Source organism: Bos indicus x Bos taurus, chromosome 13 (genome assembly GCF_003369695.1).
Source record: "Bos indicus x Bos taurus breed Angus x Brahman F1 hybrid chromosome 13, Bos_hybrid_MaternalHap_v2.0, whole genome shotgun sequence".
Classification (NCBI taxonomy): domain Eukaryota; kingdom Metazoa; phylum Chordata; class Mammalia; order Artiodactyla; family Bovidae; genus Bos; species Bos indicus x Bos taurus.
In genome coordinates, this window is record NC_040088.1 from 48,021,454 (window position 1) to 48,048,346 (window position 26,893).

Consider the following 26,893-nt stretch of genomic DNA (forward strand, 5'->3'; position numbering starts at 1 on the left):
TTATTCAGAGACCAGAATCTTAGGGACACTGAGTTTTCTGTCACTTCTGTTGGTCTATCGTTATCACAAGAACAATCTGAGGAGGAGATTAAGCATGTGATCCAGAAAGGCCCACATGCAAATACCTCCCATCTCTCTCCTGGCGGGCTTTAAGATCTTCAGCATTAAGTGAGCTAACCTCACTCTGCTTCAGTTTCTTCTTCTGAAAAAACAAAAACAAAGCAGAGGTAACAGTGCCTCTTTCACAAGTGCAGTGTTGCAAATTACAGGGAGGGTATGTTTATATAACACTGGTACAAGTGTTTAACACTATTCACTCAGTGAACGATGGATCAGACCCCCATTCAACAGTGTTCATTAGAGTTTCTAGACATGATTGAAATCTACCTTCTACAAAGGCAAGTTGGTTATGAGCTTGACAATAATTGGCATGGAGAATGCAAGCAGGTATTCAGAGGTGGTATAAATGTATAAAAATAAGATGCAAAATCGAACCACACTTAGCCTAAACCAGCAGCTGAGAATTATTTCCCAACCACAATGAGAATTATTTCCCAACCACGATGTACTGAAAATACATAATCCAGACGACAATCCAGATGACAACCATGGCTTCATACAGCAGCAACAGCAGAGATGCACACATACAACGTGCAAAGCTCACAAAGCTCTCGGGCACTTTTGGCCTCCTCATGGCACACGTTCTCCTCCAAGTTCTATTCCAACCCCTAAAACCCATCCCTGGGCCCGTTGAGAATCACACTCTTTACAAGATTTCAGGCAAAATACTGAATTTATTCAGCTGATTTGATGGGTCATGTTGGATAAAAGTATCATTTTCATTTGCATGATGTAAAAACATACTTGAAGGAGGAATACTCGCATACATTACAGTGTTAAAAATATATATGTATGAAAGATTCATGAAGGCATTTGATATGAAACATACACAGTATGCTATTTTAATATACAAATGCTTTCAAGAAAATAGAGAAGTAAGAATTATAAAAGTAGCATCATTAAGAATTTATAAATGTTCCATTTTTCTTAAAGGTCATATTCTCATCCTTTGGGATGTACAGACATTATGTGGTTTAACACAGTTTTATCCACATTCAAAACATCATGTTTCAAATGTCTGAAGCATAGCATGTACAGTACAAAATGTTTCCATAGGAACCGAACCAAACCTGTCACTAGTGGCAGCTGTTACATGGCTCCCAATTCACCGGTTAGCCATTTTTAAGACACTAGCTCAGCTTATCGCTATAATATTCAAGTTGTTCTATTTACCCCAAATATAAAGATTTTCTTTCTATCAGCATTTACAAAGGCTTGAAGAGTTATCATACAATATATACCAATATACACCATATATACACTGAGTTAAAAGAAGTTCCCTTCGTTAAATTATTAATAGAACCAAGAACAGTCATTGTAGGCTAATATATTATTCTTGTGATTGGTATTCTTAAAATTTTGAGCAAAGTGCACAGTGAATGGAATCAGTCACTGAGAAATGATCCTTCCGTGAACTCTCAGCTTCCTTAGAGTCAGGTATGCCACCTGAGAAATGAGAACTTTCCAGCCTAGCGGGCCAAGGGTAGCTTCACGTATCAACACACAGGAGCCACATGGAGTCACATTCACGAGTCTGAAGAGCCCAGCCAATAAAAATACAATTCCCTCCATGAAGATCCTATGCAGAGTTGGCAGAATCAGCTTCCCAGAGATCTATGAATGTTGAGTCCTAATTCAGGGCAAACGCCACCAGCCATCAGCCATACTCCAGGGTCGGCGGACCCCGGACAAGGTTGAAATAGCCAGCAAGGGCCCCAAGGTCTATGTAGAGAGAACGCTGCCTCTTCAGCATCTCCGATTCCTCAGTGCTCCCAGTGCACGAAGAGTCTGAAAAAGGAAACATCGAAAAAATAAAATAAGTGATCAGGGGATATGTTCAATAATAGATGCCTGTTCCCTCAACTTAACAAAAACAACACTGCTGCTGCTGCTGCTGCTGCTGCTAAGTCGCTTCAGTTGTGTCCGATTCTGTGAGACCCCGTAGATGGCAGCCCACCAGGCTCCCTGTCCCTGGGATTCTCCAGGCAAGAACACTGGAGTGGGTTGCCATTTCCTTCTCCAATGCATGAAAGTGAAAAGTGAAAGTGAAGTCGCTCAGTTGTGTCCGACTCTTAGCGACCCCATGGACTGCAGCCCATCAGGCTCCTCCGTCCATGGGATTTTCCAGGCATGAGTACTGAAGTGTGGTGCCATTGCCTGCTCCGAATGGAACAGCATTAAAACTCTGTTGAATTATTATTAAAAAGCCATAGAATTGGGGGCTTCCCTGGTGGTCCAGTGGTTGAGACTCTGCCTGCCAGTGCAGGGGCTGTGGGTTCGATCCCTGGTTGGGAAACTAAGATCCCACATGCCTCAGGGTACAGCCAAATATTTTTTCTAAAAGCCATAGAGTTGAACACGATGGGCTAATTTATGGGATGCAGCACAGACAAAAGAATTAAAAAAAGAGTCAACAACCATAAGAAATTAGCTGGAAATCCTGGCCCATTTTCCAACATCCCAGACGATTCTTTTCAAATACAGGAAAGTCAGACAAGAAGCCAAGAAATGCAAACAAGCATTCCAGGCTTGACATCTGGGTTTGGACCCAGACAGAGTTAGAACATCACAGATTTCATAATAAAAATAGAAACCCTTCTCCATGCATATCCAATGTTCCTGGAATGTGTATCGTTTTTCCTAAATGGGAAGGTTTCACAGCTGGAAGAGAGATTTTTGAGCAGAGGAAGACAGAAATGCAGGTTGCCTTCAAATTCAATATTTTATCAGTGCTGTGATGTTTCCAACCAACAACTGGCATAGTTTATCATAACTGCATTGTACAGAGTCCCACTCTTTGTCAACAGCAAAACTGTCATGCTTGATCTATTTTTAAAAGCAAACACTCTTCTCTGTTGCAAGAGAAAGCAAGGCAGAGATAATTCTCAAAGATAGCATTACCTCCATCTGCACTGGAAACCAGTTAGGCTTGCTGGTAAATTAGCTGATTTTTTTTTTAATTGTGAGTGTTTTTTTTTTGGCCACACCCCATGGCTTGCAAGATCCTAGCTTCCCCATCAGGAATCAAATTCATGCCCCCTGCAGTGGAAGCATGGAATCTTGACCACTGGACTGCCAAGGAATTCCTAGCTAATTTTTTCTTTTTTTTTTGGTATATGCTTTTGCTAACATTCTTGCTGAAATCTCTCCAACAACTTATAGCATGCAGCAAGTCACTTCAGTTTTTTTTTTTAATTTTACTTAAGTCAAGTTGATTGACAATGTTTTATTAATTTCTGCTGTACAGAAAAGTAACTCAGTTACATATACATATAAAAGAATATGAAAAATATTATATATATATACTTTTTCATATTCTTTTCCATTATGCTTTATCACAGGATACTGAGTATAGGTTCCTGTGCTATACAGTAGGAACTTGTTGTTACCCATCCTACATATACTAGCTTGCACCTGCTAATTCTATTTGTTTTTCCAGGCATGTTCATGGGTTCTATTAGAAGGTGGATGGAGACAGAAAAAGAAGGGAAGCCAGGGCACCGCACACTGCAGGGTGTCCATACCGGCAATGTTCTCAGGAAGTTCTAACTCCTTCCGGCTCAGCAGCCGCTTCCGCTCAAAGAGGGCAGAGTCCAGACTCTGGCAGCGGGGTTGATCCTCCCTGGGGGGGTTCAGTGCCTCGTGTTTCAGTAGGTCTGCTGCCCTAGGCCGGTGATTGGGGTTTCTCTCCAGGGCAGCCTCAATCAGCTCTCTCATACCAGGACTGCAGTCTTCAGCGATATCTTCCAAAGGAGGCGCTTGCTTGTGGATCTGTGAACAAACCAGCTCTCTTAGCATCAACGGCATGAAAATATACACTCGACAGGACAGGTATTCTAGTTACAAGACCTGGAAAGTCTTTTGTTTTGAAGTGAACACAGCTCATACCCTTCAGTAACATTTCCTAAGGACACTGAGTGAAACCCATCTTTTGGTTAAATGCAGTCAGAGATAAACACTCGGGGTCTGAATACACAGCTCTCCATAGAAGCAATGCCCAAAGGCCCCTGTGCAGAAACGGGGAAGCACCTGCCTCTCAATTTCTCTATAGTCAAAGGAGGCGGGTGAGTGGTGGGGGCGGGGGTGGGGGGGCGCTGCGTGTTTCACTATGTGCCAGGCTGCCCTGGGGATCTTGAATCTAATACCGTCTTTCTGGAAAGTGTTCAAAGAACGTATACAACTTCCTCAGTTCAATGATTTATGCTACTCTGATGCTTTTCAGTGGCATCGTGTATAACAGCATAGTGTATAATTTCTGCCTGGGCATAGCTGGATGGGTTTCCATACAGTGATCCCTCCATGTGGGAGAGTTAGTAAGCCTAGTATATGGTCAGCATACCATGGTTAGCATACTGAGCATATAGTAGTGTTACCATAGAGGATGATGGTCATACTTCACCATCATCCCATCAGATGTGTGTGCTATCAGAGAGAGAGCAGCTCTCCTGAGCAGGTGAGATGCTCTAACCCCACCCTCCCCCCACTGCCCCCACTTACTATGTACAGGTAGGAGGGGTAGGCGGAGCGTGGGTAACGTTTCACCCAGGGTGGGGTGCCCGTCTGCATGTGGATGAGAGTGGCCCCCAGGCTGTAGATGTCTGCTTTGGTCGAATGGCCCCTGCAGAGGATCACCTCCGGACTCATGTAAATCTGAAAGAGAAGCAGGAAGGTCAGTCTGACCCCCTCATGGGTCTAGGCACCATTTCCCTAACCCAGTTCTGGAAGATGGTACATGCCCCTCGCTGTATCCACTGCACACTTCATCCCTTGAGAACAGCATGTCCCTGCTGTGTTCCCTTCAGCAAAGGAGTAGCACTGACCAGTGCGGCCTCAGGCAGCTTTACCCTGCAGCCTCACAGCACCTCTCCCCACAGACTGAGCACAAGGCAGACCAGGCAGCAAACCATCCACGGCTGAGAACACATCTGGCACTCCCACTCAAAGTTCTGCAAAGCAAGGATCAATGTTTCCTGTTCCTACTGAAATACCAATTCCTTTTGTATTTCAATGGACACTAAAATACACGTCCTCATTTCATGTTTGGCATTAAAACGCCAAACTGATAATTATCTTCAGTCATCAAAAGCAGCAGAGGTCCCAGAGTATCAACACCGACTACACAGAAGAGAAGAATTTAAAGTGTAGCAATGGACGACTTCCCTGGTGGTACAGCCAGCCAATGCAAGGGACACGGGTTTGATTCCCAGTCCGGGAAGATTTCACGTGCTTCAGAGCAACTGGGTCTGTGTGCTATAAACTACAGAGCTATGTGCTGCAACTACTGAAAAGCCCATGCACCCTAGAGCCTGTGTTTCACAATAAGAGAGAAGCCCCTGCAATGAGAAGCCCACGCACTGCAACCAGAGAAAGCCCCTGTGCAGCAACAAAGACCCAGAGCAGCCAAAAACAAATAAATAAAGTGTAATATTGGAAAAGTGATCCTAATGGGTCATTTCTATGAACCACTTCTTATTTCTACCCAACAGGGAGCCCAGTGACTAAATATTAAAGGCAGGCCATGTTCACATTGTGAAAGTTGGTTTTATGAGCCAATGCTGGAAAAGGAGGGCTCGTTTTAGAAATGGTTTCCCTAAGCAGTGTGTGTTTCTAAAAGAGAAAAAGAGCAAACACCAGTGACCTGTCCTTATGGCTGGTACAGGCACAGTGCAGTTCCTACCCTCACCGTCAATATTTAGCTTTAACAACCTTGGATGCTGCCATGAACATGGAGAGGGGGGTGAGTATTCCCAGAATACATTTCAGAGCAAATAAAGAAAGAACTGGCTTACAAAAACTGGGGAAATTGCCCAGTTTCCCCACCTCACTTGCCTCAAGTACTTCCTACAACACACTTCCGGGCTGCCTGGGCTTGGTTCCTTTACTAGCTTTTTTTTTTTTTCTCTCTCTCTCTCTCCTTGGACTTTCCTACTAAATAAAATCGCAAAGTTGAGCAACATACTCAGTGGTCAGGACAACTGTTAACAGAGGTGCCTGCCTCCCCTCCCCCCGACCCTGGGCGACTCTCCTAAGCAAGGATTAGGCAAAGTGTTACTTCTGGTGTCACCAGTGGCAGCTGTGTGCTTGCCTGGGGCCCTGGCAGGGTTGTGGGGTGGCATGTGGTAGGGGCAGATCCCTTGCCCAGAGCCCCATGGCTCCCAGTTCCTGACTCCTTAAGCTCTAGGGAGCCACAGTAGCAGGGCATGGGGTTCAGGGCACTTCCTAAAACAGGCCTGAGGGGAACCCAAGCCTGACTCTCTGGGGGTTGTGCACCCTTAGGCATGGACCCAGGAGCCTAGAGCTCGGCGGGGTAGGGCTTGGGGTGGGGGTGTCAAGGCCTTTACCTCCCAACACATTTATTACAAAGGGAAGGAGACTCTGTGTGTGTGTGTATGTGTTTGTATGTCCCCAAGTACTTGATGATGACATGTGACCTTATATAAGAACTTTACAAAAGCAACAAGGCTATCAAGGGAACTCGAATTGCTTTTTCACATTCATTATTTCTTCTTTCTCTGTACCAGGGAATTCCAAAACAATGGTTTAAAGATAGGCTGGATTAACCCTGTATGTGCATCGCATGGCACAGTTACAAGATCATGCCCTGAATAGGAAGACCGTGGGTGACCAGCGTCTGTATTTGGAAGCTCGGCTCGGGGGTTCAGAAGACATCTGATAAAACCAAATGATCAAGTTCTAATGGAAGGCGAATCTGCACGGCTGACCCTGATTAAAGATGCCTTCTTGCTCTTTGAGAGGTCAAAACAAGCTTTCTGAGAAGTGGCCTCTACATCTCAACTCATCAGCACACTTCCTACCACACTACAATCACATGTGCCAGACATACAATAAACAAACCCGGGTGGATCAGAAGAGTTTTTATAGCTAGGAACGCCGAGGCCAGTTTAGCACTTCATAGAAAGCAATTAACATTCGGTGAAAATACTTCAATCCAAACTCCTATTCAGGAATAGACACTGTGTTGCTATCTCATACTCAAATACACACTCTTCTGATAGAAAATCCCAGAAAGGAGATGTCTTTCTTCAGTTATTGCAAAATGTCCAATTTGATCATCCTGCCGGGAAGAGAAAGGTATTTTCCATCTTTTAAAACCATAAATAGTTTGTTTTTCAAACTAGCTCCAGGAAAAGGAGTAGAGTGTCACATATCTGAACATCTGACAACTGCCAAAACATGCTGAAGTATTTCCAAAGAAATCATGTCAGAAGTGTTAAGTCTTATTAGATTTTGTGCTTTGGGGAAGTATTCCCAAGATCTGGAGACTAAAACATGCTTAAAATAAAAGGTCTACAGTTTTCTGAATATTATTTTGCTCGAAGACAACTCTCCAGGATCCTCTCCCAAGTATTTTCCAGAATATGTTCACTAATAAAAGCAAAACCAAAGATCTCTTCCAGAATAAGTTCACTAATAAAAGCAAAACCAAAGATCTCTTCCGCTGCCCAAGAAAGTCTGCTTTAAGAGAGTTAAGAAAAGGCTTACACAACCTGGATGGGAGGAGGGTTTAGGGGAGAATGTTGCTGCTGCTGCTGCTAAGTCGCTTCAGTTGTGTCCGATTCTGTGCGACCCCATAGACAGCAGCCCACCAGGCTCCCCCATCCCTGGGATTCTCCAGGCAAGAACACTGGAGTGGGTTGCCATTTCCTTCTCCAATGCAGGAAAGTGAAAAGTGAAAGTGAAGTCGCTCAGTCGTGTCCCACTCTTAGCGACCCCATGGACTGCAGCCCACCAGGCTCCTCCGTCCATGGGCTTTTCCAGGCAAGAGTACTGGAGTGGGGTGCCATCGTGTATACATGTATATGTATGGCTGAGTCCCTTCACTATTTACCTGAAACTACCACTGCATTATTAATTGGCTGTGCCCCAATACAAATTAAAAAGGTTAAAGTTTGAGGGTGGCGGGGGGAGATTAAAAAAAGGCTGACAAAATCCCAGCCTAAAATGCAGACAATTCTTTTTGCAACTGCGTGCATATGTGTACTCTGTCACTTAGTCGTGTCTGACTCTTTGCAACACTTTGGATTATAGCCCACCATGCTCCTCTGTCCATGGGATTTTTCAGGCAAGAATACTAGAATGGGTTGCCATTTCCTCCTCCAGGGGATCTTCCCAACCCGGGGATCGAATCCATATCTCCTGCGTCTCCTGCATTGCAGGCAGATTCTTTACCGCTGAGCCATTGGGGAAACCCTTGCACTGTAATAGTAAATGCAATACATTTACTAGCTAAAATAAAGTTCATCTTTTGATTAATACAGGGACTGGCCTGGTAATCTGGCCTGTCTGAAGCAAAGATTCAGCAACTGCCCCCTCTTCGCTTCCTGAGGGCACTTTCAACAGAGAAGGACATGGGGCTGAGGGACTCTGATAGCTAAACACCTCATTGTCATGGAGATGGGCCAGGAAGGCAGATTCTACCCCCATGTACCTTCCCAGATGCAACCAACCCCACACCCATCATAACTGACTGTGAATTAAATGGCTGGTCATTTATTAATAATCCAGGTAAATTTAAAATCGGTCCTAACTCCAGAATGGAGTCCTTGTTGGCTTTGTCTTGGGTTCCATCCCTTGCATACACAGCAGCCTGAATGCTCAGATGTCCAACAGACACTCACTATATGAATCAACGATGCAGCCTAATAATGTGAATGCTAAATATATTATTTGAAGGCTCATGAATGCATTTCTCTGAATCTCATTTAGATTCAGGAAAGTTTTGTTTTTGTTGTTTTTGTTTCACAAATGAGTTGAATATTATAGTAAGCTTATACCTTCAAATAAGATTCATTCGTGCTCTAATAAGTGAGATTTCTTTTAAGAGTCCAAGGATTAAAGAGAGACCTAAAATATCAGATCTCAATAAATGTTGTTCTTAATGATCATGACGATTATGGCTATAACTGAACCAAAGCAGTAATACTGTTATACTGAAAATGTACATATTAGTTACACAGCAGTTAAACCTTAGACTATAGACTCAGAAAAAACTAGATTGGATTCCCTGATCTGTCAGTAGCTAAATAACTTTGGGCACTTTATCTTAACCTCTTCAAGCTTATTTTCTTATTTTAAAATGGTAATAATAGTATTTCCCTATGATAATAGTATTGTGAGGATAAAATAATACAATCCAAATAAAGTGTTAAAATGAGCACACGACACAGAGTGAACGCTTATTAAAAACGTTCCCATGATAATAATGATTTAATGTAATGGATTTCTTCCCCTTCTTTGTCCTTTCTGCAGTAATGATAGAACATCTTATTTTTCCTGTTGATAAGATATTGCCAGACTGCGCTGGTGGTCCAGTAGTTAAGAATCAGCCACGCAATGCAGGGGATGCGGGTTTGATCCCTGGTCGGGGAACTAAGATCACACATGCCTCAGGGCAACGAAGCCATGTCCCACAACTACTGAGCCCACTGGCTCTGGAGTCTGAGCACCACAACTTGAGAGAAGCCCATGCATCACAAAGAAAGACCCCGAATGCCACAATTAAGACCCAAGGACAGCAAAGCATAAATAATACTAAAAAAAAAAAAAAGCTATTGCCCATTTTTTGGATGAACATAATTACCTCTGTTCCACGGAGGTCCTTAGGAAAATAGATCTCTTCGGTCATTTGGACACTTAGACCAAAATCCACCAAAACAGCTTTTGTGGACATGAAAACGATGTTGCTAGCTATAAAGAGAGGAGAATAAAGAGAGGAGAAATTTTAGTAAAAAATTGTGTATCTATCCATAAACAAAATGGAAACATTATTTAAACTGGGTTTCAAATAAAGATACATTGAAATGCTCCCTTTATTGATATGAGTGCATTATATTCAAAAGGGAAAGGTGAATGTGGGTGCGAGTTTAGGTAAAAATCACTTCAGAATTGTCAAGCATTCAGTCAAAGTGGATATAAATGAAGGTAGTCATTAATAATCCTCAAATTACAATAGCCAAGACATGGAAACAAGCTAAGCATCTATCAATGGACAAATGGATAAAGAAGATTTATACATATGCAAATTTTGTGATATACACATATATGTTGCCTGATACATATTAATATAATGGGATATTATACAGCCATAAAAAAGAAGGAAATCCTGCTATTTGTGACAACATGGATGAACCTTGATGGCTAAATAAATCAGAGAGAGAAAGACAAATATTATACAATCTAACTTTTATGAGGAGTCTAAAAAAGAAAAAAGCAAGCAAACATAGAAACACAGAACAAAGTGGTTGCCAGGGGTTGGGGAAAGAGAATTTGGGATGGTGGTAAAAAAGGTACAAACTTCCAGTAATGAGATGAAAAACTTCTGGGACTATATGTCCAGAAGTAAGGTATAGCATGGTGACTATAGTTAACAATTGTTGCTGTTCGGTCGCTAAGTGGTGTCTGACTCTTTGTGACCCCATGGACTGCAGCTCTCCAAGCTCCTCTGTCCTCCACTATCTCCTGGAATTTGTTCAAATTCATGTCCACTGAGTCAGTGATGCTACCTAACCACTTAATTCTCTGCCACCCCCTTCCCCTTTTGCCTTCAATCCTTCCCAGCATCAGGGTATTTTCCAATACTGTATGGTATTTTTGTAAGCTGCAGATTTTAAAAGTTCTCACCACACAAAAAGATTATAAATACATGAGATGGATGATGTGTTAACTAACCTTATCATGATAATCACTTTGCAATATATACATGTATCAAATTACTACACTGTACATCTTACACATGTGTTATATTGTCAATTATTTCTCAATAAAGGTGGGAAATATTTTTTATATTTTATATACTGTGTACTATTATCAAGCCACTTTCTAAAACTAAAAAGTAAAATACCCAACTTTTCTCAGTACAAGTTTTGCTAGCCCACTTTATGCTTAGATATTAAGGATTCATAGTGGAGCTCCCTTATGTATTTCCCCACAATCTCTTACTCTTAGAAAACAACCATGCTCATGCTTAGTTGCTCAGTTGTGTACGACTCTTTGCAACCCCATGGACTACCAGGCTCCTCTGTCCATGGAATTTTCTAGGCAAGAATACTAGAGTGGGTTGCCATTTCCTTCTAGGAGATATTCCTGACCCATGGGCAGTCCTCATGCCATCAAGGACCTTCATATTGAATAGAAGAGCCCATCTGCCTAAAGTCCAGCTAGTCTGTTTAAGCCAAAAAGGGACACATCCAAAGATAACTCACGTTTAATGTCATGGTGGATCACTTTCTTTGAGTGCAGAAAATCAAGTCCCTTGAGAACATGTTTTGTCACCCAAATAATCTCAAATTCTCTCATGGGTCCACAGCTCTCCAGTTTCTCCAGGACAGACCCTCCTTCACCTGCTTCCATGAAGAGATGGACAGTTTCACCCCATAGAACGGCGCCATATAACTCGGCGATGTTCTCATGCCGGAAGCAAGCCTGGATTTCCACATCAGATGGCTTAAATTGGTCTACTGGGATCTAGAACACAAAAGCACAAGGAATATCCTCAACAACCCCAGGATAATGAAAAATATACACAATATAGGTCAACCAGAAGGCAAACAAATGCCCTCAAGGATACTCTGATGTATTATGAAATTGTACTCCAGAGTAAAGATAATGTTTACTTGGGATCTGCCTTTACATTAATGTCTGCATAAGGTGAAAAAATTCAAAATAAGAAAATAAAGGACAAAATAATAAAATACTAATTTCATTTAGAGTAGAGACACCAATGAAAGAATTGTTCATGATTGACCCACAGAAGGTAATTTCCCATCTGTTATACATGGAATTTCTATGCTACCTAGATTTTGGGTCATTATTTTCAGTCTTCCTTGTCATAAAACACTGTCTCCAGTCTCACAGTTCACGTTCTAACAATGCATTTAAATAAGCACTGACCATCTATTCTATGGAAAATCAATAGTCATTAATAAAGAAAGAAGTAACTCTTACATGACAGGAATGCCTCCAAAATAAACTGTTAGACTGAAGTAGGCAAGATGCAGAAATGCATATATTATGTTCGCATTTGTAAAACAATATTCCACTATACAGACACATGTCCATAGAAATTTTCTGGAAGGACGTGTAAGAACCCATTAATGGTAACTGCTGCAAGGAAAGGGGTCTCATTCTTTAGCCTGCATCCTTATGAACTGTTTGGGGTTGTTAATCATCTTACATGTTTCTCTTTTTTAAGAAAACACACAGCTTAAAAATTAAATATAAGGACTGCAAGGAAAACAGCCCACAAAGCTATTTGCCATGTCTTTTGTGATAAAACTGAAAAACAGAACACTTTCTGGCTCTAAGAGCTTTAAAAAAATGTCTCCAGATTTTTTTTTTTTTTAACTTGGACATATCTCTTTCTAAATGCAACCTTCAAATAACTACTATATTACTTCATTTTTTCCTCTTAATAACAGATGCTCTGGGTCAACCTTAATGGAGGCACAAACGAGGCCCTCATGATGAAAAGAGTGACTGAGATGATAGTGTCATTATTTTCTATTTTGTTTTTTGTTAAATCAAAAGTGAGTCTATTTCATTGCCCTTAAAAAACTTTAAAGTGTAAGAGACGTACACAAAAATGCAAAACAGATTATCACACTCAATAAATTTTCAACCGAACACACCCATGTAACCACCATGTAGATCAGGAAACAGAACTTCACCAGCATCCCTGAAACCCCCTGCTGGCCCCTACCTGTCACCGCTCCCCAGGGACACCCAGAGACGGGATTTCCAACATGTCTGTTTAGCCTTTTGGGCCTTTATATAGGGTTGGCCAAAACATTCCTTCAGGTTTTTCCACACGATGTAATGGGAAAACTTGAACAAATGTTTTGGCCAACTCAGTATAAGTGGAATCTCATAGAACGGATCCTGTTTTGTGTCCAGCTGTTCTAGCTTCACCTAATGTAGTTTTATCTACATCACTGCAGTTGTAAGTCACTTCTTCTCTTTGCTGGACAGCATTGCATTGTATAAATATACCACATTTCAACATCTGCAAACTTTCCAGTTTGGGGCTATTGCACAGTGCTGCTATGGACACGCCAGCATATGGCTTCTGGGGATCGTGGATGCATGCCTACTGGTAAGGCACCTGCAGGAGTGGAATTGCTGGGTTATAGGGTGTGTGCCTGCTCACTTTGGCAAATCAGGCCAGTATTCCAAAATGAGGGCACCTCAGCGGGTGCTGAATGTTTAATAAGAAGAGATGGGGTATCTTCAATACTGGTCTATTTAAATTTAGCCTTTGGGGACTTCCCTGGTGGTTCAGTGGCTAAGACTCCACGCTCCCAATGCAGGGGGCCCAAGTTCAATTCTTGGTTGGGGACTAGATCCAGGATGCTGCAACTAAGAGTCTGAATGCCAAAGAGAAGATCCCACATGCCGCAACTAAGACCCAGTGCAGCCAAAATAAATAAATAAATATTTTAAAAATAAATAAATAAATTCAGCCCTTTAATCTGTAGTCCTGAGAAGTCTTGTGGCTTTCTGAACAGTGTCTACTTCCCTGCCTAGTCCCCTCCCCTGTGAGTGAGATTAAAAACAGCAGCAAATAAATTTGCTCTTGCAGGAGAGCTTCCCTCCCCCATCATACCACAAGAAGGATGCAGACATCCAAGCTGGCGCTAAGTAAGCTAGTACCTTCTTTTTTACCAGCGCAAACTGACTAAATTCAACTATTGTACTTAAGTAGACTTGGGGATTGAATGATCCCAGGTAGGAAGCCTATCTATAAAACACAGATGCTTTGCTGGACTGAGTACCCTCAAACAAGAGGCAGTCAAAGGGTAGCCAGCTTTGGGTAAAGAAACACACAAAAGCCCCAACGCCAACACTCAGGGCACCGTGTCTGGTTATGAAGTACATACCAATTTACATGCCATCCTTTTCTTAGTCTTTATATCTTGTGCTAAGTACACTTTCCCAAATGCCCCCCGAGGAATGAAATCGGAGCCAATGTTCCTGTAGGTCAGCTTCCAAGGGATGAGCAGAACATCAGAGTCTATCTGGTAGCGTCCATTCTGAGGAGTGATTACCTACAACAAAGCAAACACGCAGGAGGGTGAGAATTTCAGCAAGGTTCTCTTCCAAGACCCACCCTTCAGGAACTGGTTATGTTAGAACACATTCTTACACGCAGTGTGAAAAATGAATGTCACTGTATGTAATCCTAACAGTGTACAGAGGCTATATTTAGAGCTTCAGCAAGACAGAGAAAGCATGTAACAGAAACACGTCACTGGCCAGACCTGATCGTATTTCTATCTGCATGTGAGTAATTCATTGCGAAAGAGAACTTTAAAAATGGTTTATCTAAGGCACCCTGATTGTTGTGATCAAAAGGCTGAAAATAAAGATTGCAGAAATGTAACCTGTACACGCAAGCTGACTGGTTTCCAATTAAAATGTGCTAACCTGTTAGTCTGCATAACTATTACTCAGAGGTGACGCACACAGAGAGAGTGCGGAAATGAACTGATGATCACAGAGGATTCTGGGAAACAATGTGTTTTGCCAGAGCTGTAAGTTAAGACAAATAAAGCAAGGGCAGAATTCTCTCTCATCTACTCACTCATTTAATGTTTACTGAGGGCATGATATGGGCCAGGCTCTATGTTTGGTGCTGAGGAGGCAAGAACAAGAGACAGACAGTCCCTGAGCTCTGAGTGTCAGCAGACACTTTGAACAAGACAGCTAACTCAAAAACTGAGAGCCACAACCTAAGATAGATAAAGATGTGGTACATATATATGCAATGGAATACTACTCAGCCATGAAAAAGAATGAACCAATGTCATTTGCAGCAACACGGATAGATCTAGAGATGATACAAAGTGAAGTCAAACAGAGAAAGACAAATACCACATGATATCATTTACACGTGGAAACTTAAAAAAAAAAAAAGACACAAATGAACTTATATACAAAGCAGAAAACAAACTTACGGTTTCCAAAGGGGAAATGGGAGAGGATAAATTAGGAGTTTGAGATTAACATACACATACTACTATATATAAAATAGATAACCAACAAGGACCTACTGTGTAGCAAAGGAAACACCACTCAATATTTTGCAATAATCTATAAGGGAAAAGAATCTAAAAAAGAATATACAGCATAACTGAAACACTTGGCTGCATACCTGAAATGAATGCAACATTGTAAATCAACTCAAATAAATAAATAAAAATAATAACTAAAAAATTAAGAGAGAGATATCTCGATAGCAGTATGGATTATAAGGGTATGTACCCATGTCAAAACTGGATATTAAAGATCTTTGTATTCTGTGTGTGTGTGTTAGTCACTCAGTCATGTCTGACTCTTTGTGACCCCATGGACTATAGCCTGCCATGCTCCATTGTCCATGAAATTCTCCGGGCAAGAATACTGGAGTGGGTGGCCATTTCCTTTTCCAGGGGATCTTCCTGACCCAGGGATTAAACCTGTGTCTCCTGCATTGCAAGCAGATTCTTTACCATCTGAGCCACCAGGGAAGCCCTCTGTGTATTCTACTGCATAGAAACTCTATCTCAATTTTTAAAGAGTGAAAAATTAAAGGGAGAAATAATAATAAATAAAATGAAAACAAGTTAATAAGTTCACAAGAGAGGTGACCTGGAGCACATTCCTTTTATAAAAAAAATGGTGTACGGTTTTTTTCAAGGGCTGCTGCTGCTGCTGCTGCTAAGTCGCTTCAGTCGTGTCCAACTCTGTGCGACCCCATGGACGGCAACCTACCAGGCTCCCCCGTCCCTGGGATTCTCCAGGCAAGAACACTGGAAATGGTTGCCATTTCCTTCTCCAATGCAAGAAAGTGAAATGTGGAAGTGAAGTCGCTCAGTCGTGTCCGACTCTCAGCGACCCCATGGACTGCAGCCTTCCAGGCTCCTCCATCCATGGGATTTTCCAGGCAAGAGTACTGGAGTGGGGTGCCATTGCCTTCTCCGGCTAGAATCCCAAAAATACAGGTTTTACCTACAAGTCATTAGTAATATTATGACTTCGGGAATTATGAGACTATTAAAGTGACACAAAGTTATTTCAAGAACGGAAGAGGCTGCAGGGGAATGCGGATCACTTGGGGAGAGAAGATAGCGATTCATCTCCAGACCCACTGGGCTGCTTACTCGACCCTGCTCTGGGAACAACCCTGGTGACCGTAAGGGTTATTCATTCGGGACCAATTATTGCTAATCGTAACTACACCCCACAGACATGTGCACTATTAGTCAGGGGATGAAACAAAGAGGCTCATACTTAGAAATGTGAAGTTACTCACACTCAAAACTTTAGCATTTACTGAGCATGACCGCTGTGCAAGACTCGAGAGGGACCATAACTAAGCAGAGACCATGGTCTTGCCAAGTTTTAAATATGACCTCATTTCAAGAAGCGTCACCTCAAGTTCCTGGAGGCCACTTCTACAGGAGGCTGGGGACATGGTGGGTTTAGTCCTCAAGACAGAACTGTGCTCTTGGCACTCGGCTGCACTGGCTTTACCGCCTCTTCCTTGTTATTAAATATTTACAGATCCAATTGCTCTTGATTCTCCAGGGCTCACTTCAGGGTTTAAGCAGCCTTCGAAAAAAAAAATCTTACTTTTTTTTAGTTTTTTTTTTTTTTTTTAATCACTGAAGTACAGTTGATTTACAATGTTGTGTTAATTTCAGGTGTTCAGGATAGCGATTCAGTTACATAAACACATATATATTCTTTTTGAGGTTCTTTTCCATTATAAGTTATTACAAGATACTGAGTAGAATCCCCTGTGCTATATGGCGGGTCCTTGTTGTTTATCTATTTTATATGCAGCAGTTTGTACATGCTAACCCCAAACTCCTAATTTCTCCCTTTCCCCTCACCTTTCTCCTTTGGTAACCATGTTTGTTTACCTTTCTCCTTTGGTAACCATATGTTTGTTTTCGACATCTGTTGAGTCTGTTTCTATTTTGTAAATAATTTCCTTTGTATCATGTTTTTAGATTCCACATATACATGACATCATGGGATATTTGTCTTTGTCTGACTTCACTTGAAAGTTTTACTTTTGTTCAACTCAAATCTGCTTTAGCCCACTCTGGCCCAGTGTCCTCTTAGCTGAGAGGATAAGAGTAACAATACTAGCCATCTTCTGAGTGCTAGCTCTGGGCCAGGCACTGTGCTGAGTACTTCAACACTAACACATGAGTTTCGCACAAGTCTGTGACGTAAGGACTCTCTTTATCTCCACTTAGAGATGAAGAAACTGACTTGAAGAGGTTAAGGAATTCAGTAGGCAGTGACAGTCAGGTCTGTCTGACCTCAAGCCACAGCTCCTATTCTTTAGATAAGAGCCTTCAGTTTTCCAGAGGTTGTAATTAAAGTTGAACCCAGTGACCAAATGCCTAATTTACAGTCCACTGAGACGGCTTGGCCTTCTCCTCTTTGGATCAAATTCTGCAGTTCCTTCACCCCAGTGTACCATTCCCCACATTCTTCTCTGAATGCCCTGAGAGTTCTCCACACCATCTCTGATGACAGACCCTGAACGTGCAGGGTGACACACACGTGTTGGCCAGTATGTGGTTCTGCAAGTCCTGGGATCTTCCCAAGTCCCAGACCTTCCCTATCTGGGTTTGAAATATTTTTCCCCTTCTTCTTCTTCTTTCTAGCAGCCCAAGTAAATAATCTTCTGGAAATCTCTGTTGTCCATTATCTCTGTCAACTCTTCCATGTACTAAAGCCACATTCAAGTGCAGACATTGGAGGCAAGCTGTCCGTGTGTGTGTGTGTGTGTGTGTGTGCGCACGCGCTCAGTAGCTCAGTCATGTTCAACTTTTTGCAACCCCGTGGACTGTCACCCGCCAGGCTCCTCTGTCCATGAGATTCTCCAGGCAAGAATACTGGAGTGGTTTGCTATTTCCTTCACCAGGAGATCTTCCTGACCCAGGGATTGAACCCACATCTCCTGCGTCTCCTGCATTGACAGGCAAATTCTTTACCACTGCATCACCTGGGAAGCCCCTATGCTGTCCATTTATTTATCCTGATCACTGCCATTGGCATGACACATCACCAGCCCAGAAACAGCATTTGAGTAGGTAAGTCAGTGAGAATGATTCCATAAGGGTGATGTGGTAGCTAGAAAATGGATGTGACCTTGGGCTACATGAAGAGAGATAAGGGATCTAGAACAAAGGCCAAGCTGGCTCTGTGCTCCCCTGCTGGTCCCACAGCAAAGGGACAGCCGGGTTCAAGTTCTGGGCTATCAGATGGTCACTGGCTGGGGCCTGAGACCCAAGGAGGAGGAAAGTTAACAGCACAGTGCGCAGGAAGGGGCAGGCACAGCCAGGAGTGATGGGGAAAGAAGAGGGAAGACGTGGGGGACGAGGGAAGAAGAGGGAAGACGTGGGGACGAGGGAAGAAGAGGGAAGACGTGCAGCTTTGTAAACACTGGGAGGACTGTCGTAAGGAAGGGGCGTGACAACCACAGTGGCCTGTGTCCTTTCAACACTCACCATGTGCACACAGGTCACTTGTAATTATTTGCCCCAAACAACCATGTGGAGAATGTGGCCACTTACCCATTTTACAAATGAGTAAACGGAGGCACAGAGGTTGTAGTAGCTGGCTTGGTGTCACCTAAGCCATTTCAGAGCTGAGATACATGCCGGGCCCTTTAACTCAAGGGCCTCTTTACCACTACTCAGCATATACCTATGAGATTCATCCCATTTTTATGGCCAAGAAGTAAGGCTAGGACTAAGGGGGCTCACACATAAATGCTTGTGCCGTCTAAGGAAGGACTTCTCTGCAATCAGTTGGCCTGATATGACCACACACACCCCAGAATATGATGCATGCTTTGTCACAGTTTTCCAAGCAAAGGCGAAAATGCCCCAGCAATTATTGGAGATGATGAATGGGGTGAGCCAAGCCTCAGAGAGAGAGCTTGATTCAAGTATCTTTAAGGTTTTTTAAGACTGAGAAGCCAGGAATCCGTGACTAAGCCCTGAGGAGCAGCACTCAGCATCACACACCCACACCTCTGAGTGAGCTCCTTAGGGATCTTCAGCTTCCCAATAATCACCCAAGAGTTGAGTGTTGAGAATTCATTTTAGGCTATTAATCTCAGATGTGGGTGAGAGTTGGTCTAGATTATAGGTAACTTGTAGCATCCTCATACAAAGCATTCCCTGGCTTAGTCTCCTCACGTTTCTTCCCCAGGTCCTGTGGATGTTGGAGGAATCTTTATAAATATTATTTTTAGGAAAATAGCTGCTACCTGCACACACATGCAGACCACCGTTTCACATGCCTGTGCTACAGGTTATTTTTGTAATTCCTGGGCCCTCCACCCTGTCTAATTCCATGGTGCTGTGATTGTTAGTTGCCAGCAACACACCATGTATCTATGCCTCCAATCTCACCATCTGGAACATTCTCTGCTCTCCATCCCCTTCATCTGGCTGATTCCAACTCAGTAATTAAAACATCACTTCCTCTTGGGGGGAATTCCCCTGGCAAGGCAGTGGTTAGGACTCAGCAGTTCCACTCTGCCAGGGCCCGGGGTTCAATCCCTGGTTGGGAAACTAAGATCCTGCAAGTTGCATGGTGTGGCCAAAAACAAGGGGGAAAAAAATTATTTTTTAATTCCTCTTGGAGGCCTCTCTAATATTCTCCCTTCCTCCTATCAACCCTCATGGTTATGTGAGGTATCTTGCCTGACCATTCCCCTGATCAGGGCGTAGCTGTATTGAGAAATGTTACACTGCATTATAATTACATGTTTACTTGCCTCCTTCAGCACACAGAAAGCGACCAGGAAACACAAACTGTATTTCTAGCACCTGAAAAAGCACCTCATGCCCTGTAGATGTTTGAGCTCTGTCTAGCAAATGAATGGACAAATCCTGGAAGGGAGCATGTGGTCCGTATGAAGGTACACTTGGAACCAACGTGTTCAGTAGATGACTAGCCATCATCTTGTAAAGCAGAGAAATGAAATTTCCCCGAATTCCCTTCCGCACATTCCCAATTCTACGGCCCATCTCTCATCAGTCTGATTGGCCAGGGGAAAGAAGGGAAGTCTCTACATATTTACAAGCAAAAACAATGTGTTTATTCTGTATGGTTTCCTTTAAAATAATCATTTTAACAAGTAAGTATGCAAAAAACAAACACATAAACCATTATGTTTCTGATCATAGACATATATGTTATTTTGAACCAGAGTTCTCCAGCTATATTTTAGCTAAGACAAACAGGTATGACCCCTAGTTCAAATTATGACTTTCCATGTATGAAAAGAAGTACTCTTCTCAAGACAAAGTTAAGTATCAAATACACTTTGGCATATCCAGACCAAAGCAAGTCATACAACAATGCAAAATGTAACCTTTACTTTTTTTTGTAAAACATGATTTTGCAATCTTGCTGGCAATTGAGCGATAGGTGAACACAGCTGGCTTCTAACAAAACAATTCGCTACATAGCTGACCTAAATCACTGTGTTGTTTTGAACTAAACAAATGAGGTACACAAAAAATAATAATAATAATTAGGTACTTGGTACAGACTCTACTTGTTCAACGCCACCCTCCATATATTAACCATCTTTCCATTTATATGCACCAAAGGAAACTGAGGTGCTTTCATCATCAGTAAGCATGTTTTGCAAGTTCCCACCCACTCCTTTGAGAATTGTTCTTTTCCAAAAATTAGATCACCTTTAGCCAGCACCTACCTTCACCTTTGACACACTAAGAGACTAACCACACCCCAATACATCACCTGATCTTCTATTGTGGCAACTAAGTGTTGTCACAATATTTTAGATTATTTGCATACTTAGGATAACTAAACAAATATATCCCTTGTCATTCATACCTCACCAATTAAAGAGAGAGCATCTCTGGATAACTACTTACTGCACACAAACTACATTTCTACAAGAATTGAATTTAGCCAGTACTAATACTATGATGTTTCAAGATGTAACAAAAGAGGGGCACAAAAATTCAGCTGTCAAAAATGTTAATTAAACAGAACATTCTTTGATATAAATTATAGCAATATTTTTTGGATCTGTCTCCTAAAGCAAAGGAAATAAAAGCAAGAATAAACAAATGGGGCCTAATTAAACCTAAAAACTTTTGCACAGCAAAGGAAACCAAGGACAAAACACAAAGACAACCTACTGAACAGGAGAAAATATTTTCAAATGATACTACCAATAAGGAAAGGGTGAATATTCAAAATATACCAACAGTTCCTACAGTTCTTCAACATCAAAAAAATAACAACCCGATTAAAAAATGGGCAGAAGACCTCAACTGACATTTCCCCCAAGAGGATATGCAAATAGGCAACAAGCACAGGAAAAAATGCTCAACATCTCTAATCACTGGGAAATGCAAATCAAGACTACAAGGAGATATCACCTCACACCTGTAAGAATGGTTATCATCGAAAAGAACACAAATAACGAATGCTGATGAGGATGTGAAGATAAGGGAATCCTACACTGTTCGTGGGAATGCAAATTGGTGCAGCTACCATGGAAAACAGGATGGAGGTTTCTCAAAAAACTTAAAAGAGAACCACCATATTCCCAAGCAACTCTACTCTTGGGCATATATCTGAAAAAAATGGAAACAATAATTCAATGAGACACATGCATCCCAGTGTTCTCAGCAGCATTATTTACAATTGCCAAGAAGTGGAAGCAATCTAACCATCTGTCAACACATGAATGGATAAAGAAGATGTGGTACACACACACACACACACACACACACACACACACACACACACACACACAAAACGGAATACTACTCAGTCATAAAAAAGAATGAAATTTTGCCATTTGCAACAACATGGAGGGTATTATGCTTTTAAGTGAAATTAAGTCAGACAAACACAAACACTGTATGATATCACTTATATGTGGAATCTAAAAAGTAAAACAAATTAATAAATATTAAAAAAAGAAACAGACTCATAGAAAATAAACTAATGGCTAACAGTGGGTAGAGGGAAAGGAAGGGGGTAGGGGATTGAGAGGTACAAACTATTATGTGTAAAATAACCTATAAGGATATACTGTGTTACATGGGAAATATAGCCAATATTTTAAAATAATATACATGGAGTATATCCTTCAAAAATTGTGAATCATTATATTGTACACCTGTAACATAAAATTATACATAAACTATACTATATTATATATATATATAAAGACAAAGTCTTTATTCCCCTCTCACATGAGTCTCAAAGCCTTTCTCTTTGACTTAATTGACAAGTGAGCTCTTTAGTGAATAATGAAATTAAAATTCATTCTTCTTAATTACCTATTTGTAGAACTACTTCTAAAATATGGAGAAGATTCTTTAAACAAAACTTTTAATGAAGGCTGTATTTTTTGCATCTTTCACACGGAGGTCATTCTTACAGATATTCCATTTTTAAAAACTGTACCTGGCAGCCAGTCTGAACAACGTTCAAATCCCACTCAGCATTAAATGTAGCAGGAGTAGGAAGCTGAACACACAGCACTCAACTGATGAGGAAAAAACATACCATATTTAACAAAATTCCAGATTCTTGAGGTCGGCGTCTGTATAAACGCTTCGCAGTGTTGGATATGTGGTTTGCAAAAGCTAGCAAGTCCTCCACGGTCCCGTATCTGACTGAGGACAACCAGGGCCCCTCCTGCCCACTGAGCAGCAGAGACTCAGACCGCTCCTCCTCGTTGTGGTTACTGTCCTGACACATGGTCAGCAGACTGGGTTCATAAACCGCTGGCTCTTCACTTGCATAAAGATTTTCCATAATGTCTATCACATCGGACACATTCAAATGTTTCATTAATAAATCGAGTTCTTCTTTGTTGTCACTCCCGGTGCTCATGAACTCCATCACTGTTGGGCTCTCCAAAGAGTCTGCAGAAGAAAGCGCGACTACTTACTTTATTGTGTGTGTGTTTGCGATCAACAGGAAACTGACAAGATGGACTGGGTACAGACTTCTATATGCTTTTGTTCATAAAATAGGGGCTCCAGCCACAGGGTGTGTGAGGTCAAGTGCACAGACAGTGAAGAAAGGGACCTGAGATAACCTTTAATCTGGCGCTGATTTTACAGAGAGGAAACCTGAGATCCAGTGAACTCACTACCTACCCATTTACTCACTGAGTTGCTGGCATCAGCTGTAGCCTCTGAAAATAAACGTTCACTAAATTCAAGTATGAACTTGAGGAGCAGGAGCTGAGGCGCCTGGGTCTTGACAGTTTCCAACCTGCTGCTCTCCCAAAAGGGGCAACCCTTTCTGCATGATCTCTGTGACTTTTAGGCCTTGGGTGAATTTAAAAAGAAAAGAAACTCTCTGGGAATTCCCTGACAGTTCAGTGGTTAGGACTCAGCCCTTTTACCACAGGATCCTGGGTTCAATCCCAGGTAGGGGAATGAAGATTCTTCAAGCCACATGGTATAGCCAAAGATAAATAAATACATAAAATAAAAATAGAAATACACTTAAAAAAAAATTTCCTTTACCAAATTCAGGAGCTAGCTTTGCAAATAAAATTCAGGTCTTGAAGCCAGAAGCATCTCAAATGGATTTTAATCTAAGCAAATTTGGTGATGGTAAGTCAAGTTTCAGGAATAATTCTGATGCAAATAAATTAAACGGCTCACTTAGAAGGAAGACAGCAAACCTCAAATTCTCCTTCTGCTGAGGATGGCTATGAGAAAGGAGAAGATTCTTTTAACCTGTAATCAGCTGTCCCCTCCTGTGACCAGAACTCTTTAACGGGACAAAGCATGCATTTCACAGATTCAAGAGGGTTCATATAACATCTAAATCAATGACTCTCTAGAAGTTGTGGTAAGAGGCCAGGGCAGCCAAATCTATCATAAGCAAGACACAGACAAGGTCAACTAAGTCTGCTTAGCCAAAACTGTATTTCAGTTTTTTACACACATCAGGAGCCATACTTGGGGATCTGTAAATAAGAAAATGAAGAGAAATGAATTGTAAACTGTGAGGCTGTAACACAGGATTTTAGAACAATCCCATCCCAAAGGGTTAAAGATAAAAGGACTTAAGGGACCAAGAAAATAGAAAGGTATGTATGTCTACTTAAACTACTGCACTCCTGGAAGCAGCCTCTCTCTGAGAGATGTTTCAGGTTCTTAAAAGCATAAGCCTTCAATGCACACAGGGATAATAAAAGCCACAGGCTCCCATCAACCTGGAGCACACACACCAAACCCAGGGAAATATTCCACGTCAGGGTCCCCTGCCCACAAGACCCAGACACAGACCTCTTGGTGAATTTCACTGGAGAAATGAACCATGCAATTTTGTGCCATTATTAAGTTACTGGGGGATCAATTTCTGCTCTACAAACAGTGTCTGGGATAAGAAGGTAAGATACTGCAGTCTGACACCCCACCTAGACTCAGACTGCAGGGGATCCAATCTCTAGCCTCTCCTTTTCTGTCTGCTAATCTTTACCCACAGGACCACCTGCAAAGCCCTCTTTAACCCCACTGCACATCAACGTTCCCCATCTGTAAAATGCAAGTAATAACAGCATGTCCTTCACAGGTGGTTGTGAGGATCAAAGGAGCTCAAGAGCACAAGGTCCTAAGTGCAGAGTCTGGTACACAGTGAATCAACTGTGTCTTTTGCAGCTGCTATGATGTGCATGAAAGCAAAGGACCGAGTCTGATTCCTGGCTTTGCAGATACCTCAACAGAGCAGCTTTCTTATCTGCAAATGGGATGTGGCTACCTATTCCCCCACTTCTTTGCAGCAAGGTTTTAAAGATCGTTTCTAAAATAAGAGACAAAGAAGAAAAAAAAAAAGAAAGAAACCTATGAAACGTTTTGATGGCTGTTATCACTGATAGTTGCATCTAGAGAGCAAAGGAAGCCCCCCTCTCTGAGACCTAGCGGGTCTTGGAGGAAGACTGATTTAGGGTCTTGGAGTCTGTTGAATTCTGAAAGGAATTTCTTAGGTTAATGGAGGAACCTTCAACTTGGGTTTCATGGGGCTGTTTAGTTGCAGTTTCTACTTGCAAAATTTACAGGAAAAAAAAAAACCAAAAACGGAATTAAAACAAAAACAGCCCAATTTTGGATCCCACTGGCTAAAAACTTCCAAAGCTGCTAGGTTTACTTCTCAAAAGGCTGGCCAGAGAGAAAATAAAGTTCCCGGGGTAACAGGGTTAAAGAAAGAGAGAAAAAGGTCCAGACAGTTTACAGGTCAGCTGATCCAGAGAGTGGAAAGGCAGGTTTTGGTTCTTATATTCTCCAGAAAGTCTGGAGCATTTATATGTAAAACCTAAGAGGCGGAGACACACACACCCGTAAACTGGAAGCTAGAGGAGGGAGGGAATGCACAGAGGGAGGGCAGGGAGGTGAAGGAGTGTGTCTTCCGTGCCACTAATTCCTTAGCAACGCCACCCTCCTCACGCAAATCTGTGTGCTCCCGAGGCAACCCTGATGACCAGTTCATCCACTAAAGGTCTGAGCAAAAGCTGTAGCACTTTCAGGCCTTAACTAGGCAGACAAAATGCTAACGATTTCCTAGTTATTCACCATCAGTAGCCATCTAGAAAAAGTGTGAATGGTGAAGGTATCTGTATTCCACGTTAGCCACAAGGACCCTTCTCCACACAGTTTACAGTTAAAAAAAAAAAATCTGCATTAAATCACTGGTTGTTACTGCAGTTGGGGAGTATACCAATTTTAGACATGGACAAATGGGCAGATATAGTCAAAATTCTGCCCATTTGTCCATGTCTAAAATCCCATGGGCAGAGGAGCCTGCAGGGTATAGTCCATGGGGTCACGAGGATCAGACACGACTGGGTAACTAAACCACCACCACAGTCAAAATTATCTGCTCTTAATTATTTCTGACACTGGCAATACAATCAAGAGGAAATACTTTTCCTAAACATAAATGGCATACTCCTGGCTTCTTTTATCTACACAAACAAAAGTTGAGGGTTTCCTGGCAAGTGTGAGTGAAAATGGCCAACATGACTGGCCTAAGTTCCTACTTAACAAAAGGATGATTATACCCTGTGGTACTTCCCATTTAAAACATTTTTCTGCCAAAATATTACATTGCCCCTCGGGGCACACATCCAGGAAGACTTTCTCTAATGATATTTTTGTTCTCAAAAAGCCCCAGAATGAAGCTCTCCAATTTTCCTTACAGGAGACCTCAGTCCGAAACACTGCACACAAACCTCCACCCATCAGATCTGGAGGCGTTTGCCGAGTCAGATAACCTTCTACTTGGCAAGTACCTACAACTCAGGCCACAGATACAGAAGCCAACTGAATTAGCGCTTCTTTCCCTGTTTTTATCAAGAGCAGTCCAAAATATGTCTTTCCCAAAGTGAAACAGACTGCAGTGTTTCACGTAAAGACAGTTAACTTTTGGGAAAATCTGTATGCCGTTCTTCCTTTTAAACTTCGCAATCCTGAATACTGAATTTCCACGGGGAAACATCTGTGAAATAACATTTTTCCCCTGAAGATTCTTTCTTAGGCCAAAAACCCAGCACTGGTCTCCTGCTATAATCACCCTATTAGTCACAGAAGACGGTCCACGGAACAAGCATGAAACTTAAGTTTCAGCTCTTCCATGTCTCTCGGTCCCGCCAGCCCCCACCCCTACTCCCTTCTTCCCGTCTCTTTCCTTAAAGAGAAGGGAGCCTTAAAGGGCTTGCAAGTTAAGT

At 42.0% G+C, this 26,893-nt stretch overlaps 1 protein-coding gene across 4 annotated transcripts in view; it reads right to left on the reverse strand.

Annotated features, from left to right (window-relative positions):
* Positions 1 to 774: 774 nt before the first annotated feature.
* Positions 775 to 26,893, reverse strand: part of MAP3K8 (mitogen-activated protein kinase kinase kinase 8) — a 35,161-nt gene continuing 9,042 nt past the window's right edge. For 3 of the 4 annotated variants that reach the window (XM_027559739.1, XM_027559738.1, XM_027559737.1), the window contains 7 exons: positions 22,714 to 23,075; positions 14,016 to 14,183; positions 11,343 to 11,604; positions 9,722 to 9,828; positions 4,618 to 4,770; positions 3,645 to 3,891; positions 775 to 1,908 (listed from right to left, as the gene is read on the reverse strand). In XM_027559739.1, the coding sequence (XP_027415540.1) occupies positions 1,778 to 1,908; positions 3,645 to 3,891; positions 4,618 to 4,770; positions 9,722 to 9,828; positions 11,343 to 11,604; positions 14,016 to 14,183; positions 22,714 to 23,052 (1,407 nt within the window). In that variant the 5' untranslated portion in view covers positions 23,053 to 23,075 and the 3' untranslated portion in view covers positions 775 to 1,777. Of the gene's footprint in view, positions 1,909 to 3,644; positions 3,892 to 4,617; positions 4,771 to 9,721; positions 9,829 to 11,342; positions 11,605 to 14,015; positions 14,184 to 22,713; positions 23,076 to 23,312; positions 26,871 to 26,893 lie in introns of those variants that run through there. The other variant, XM_027559736.1, reaches the window with a different exon arrangement.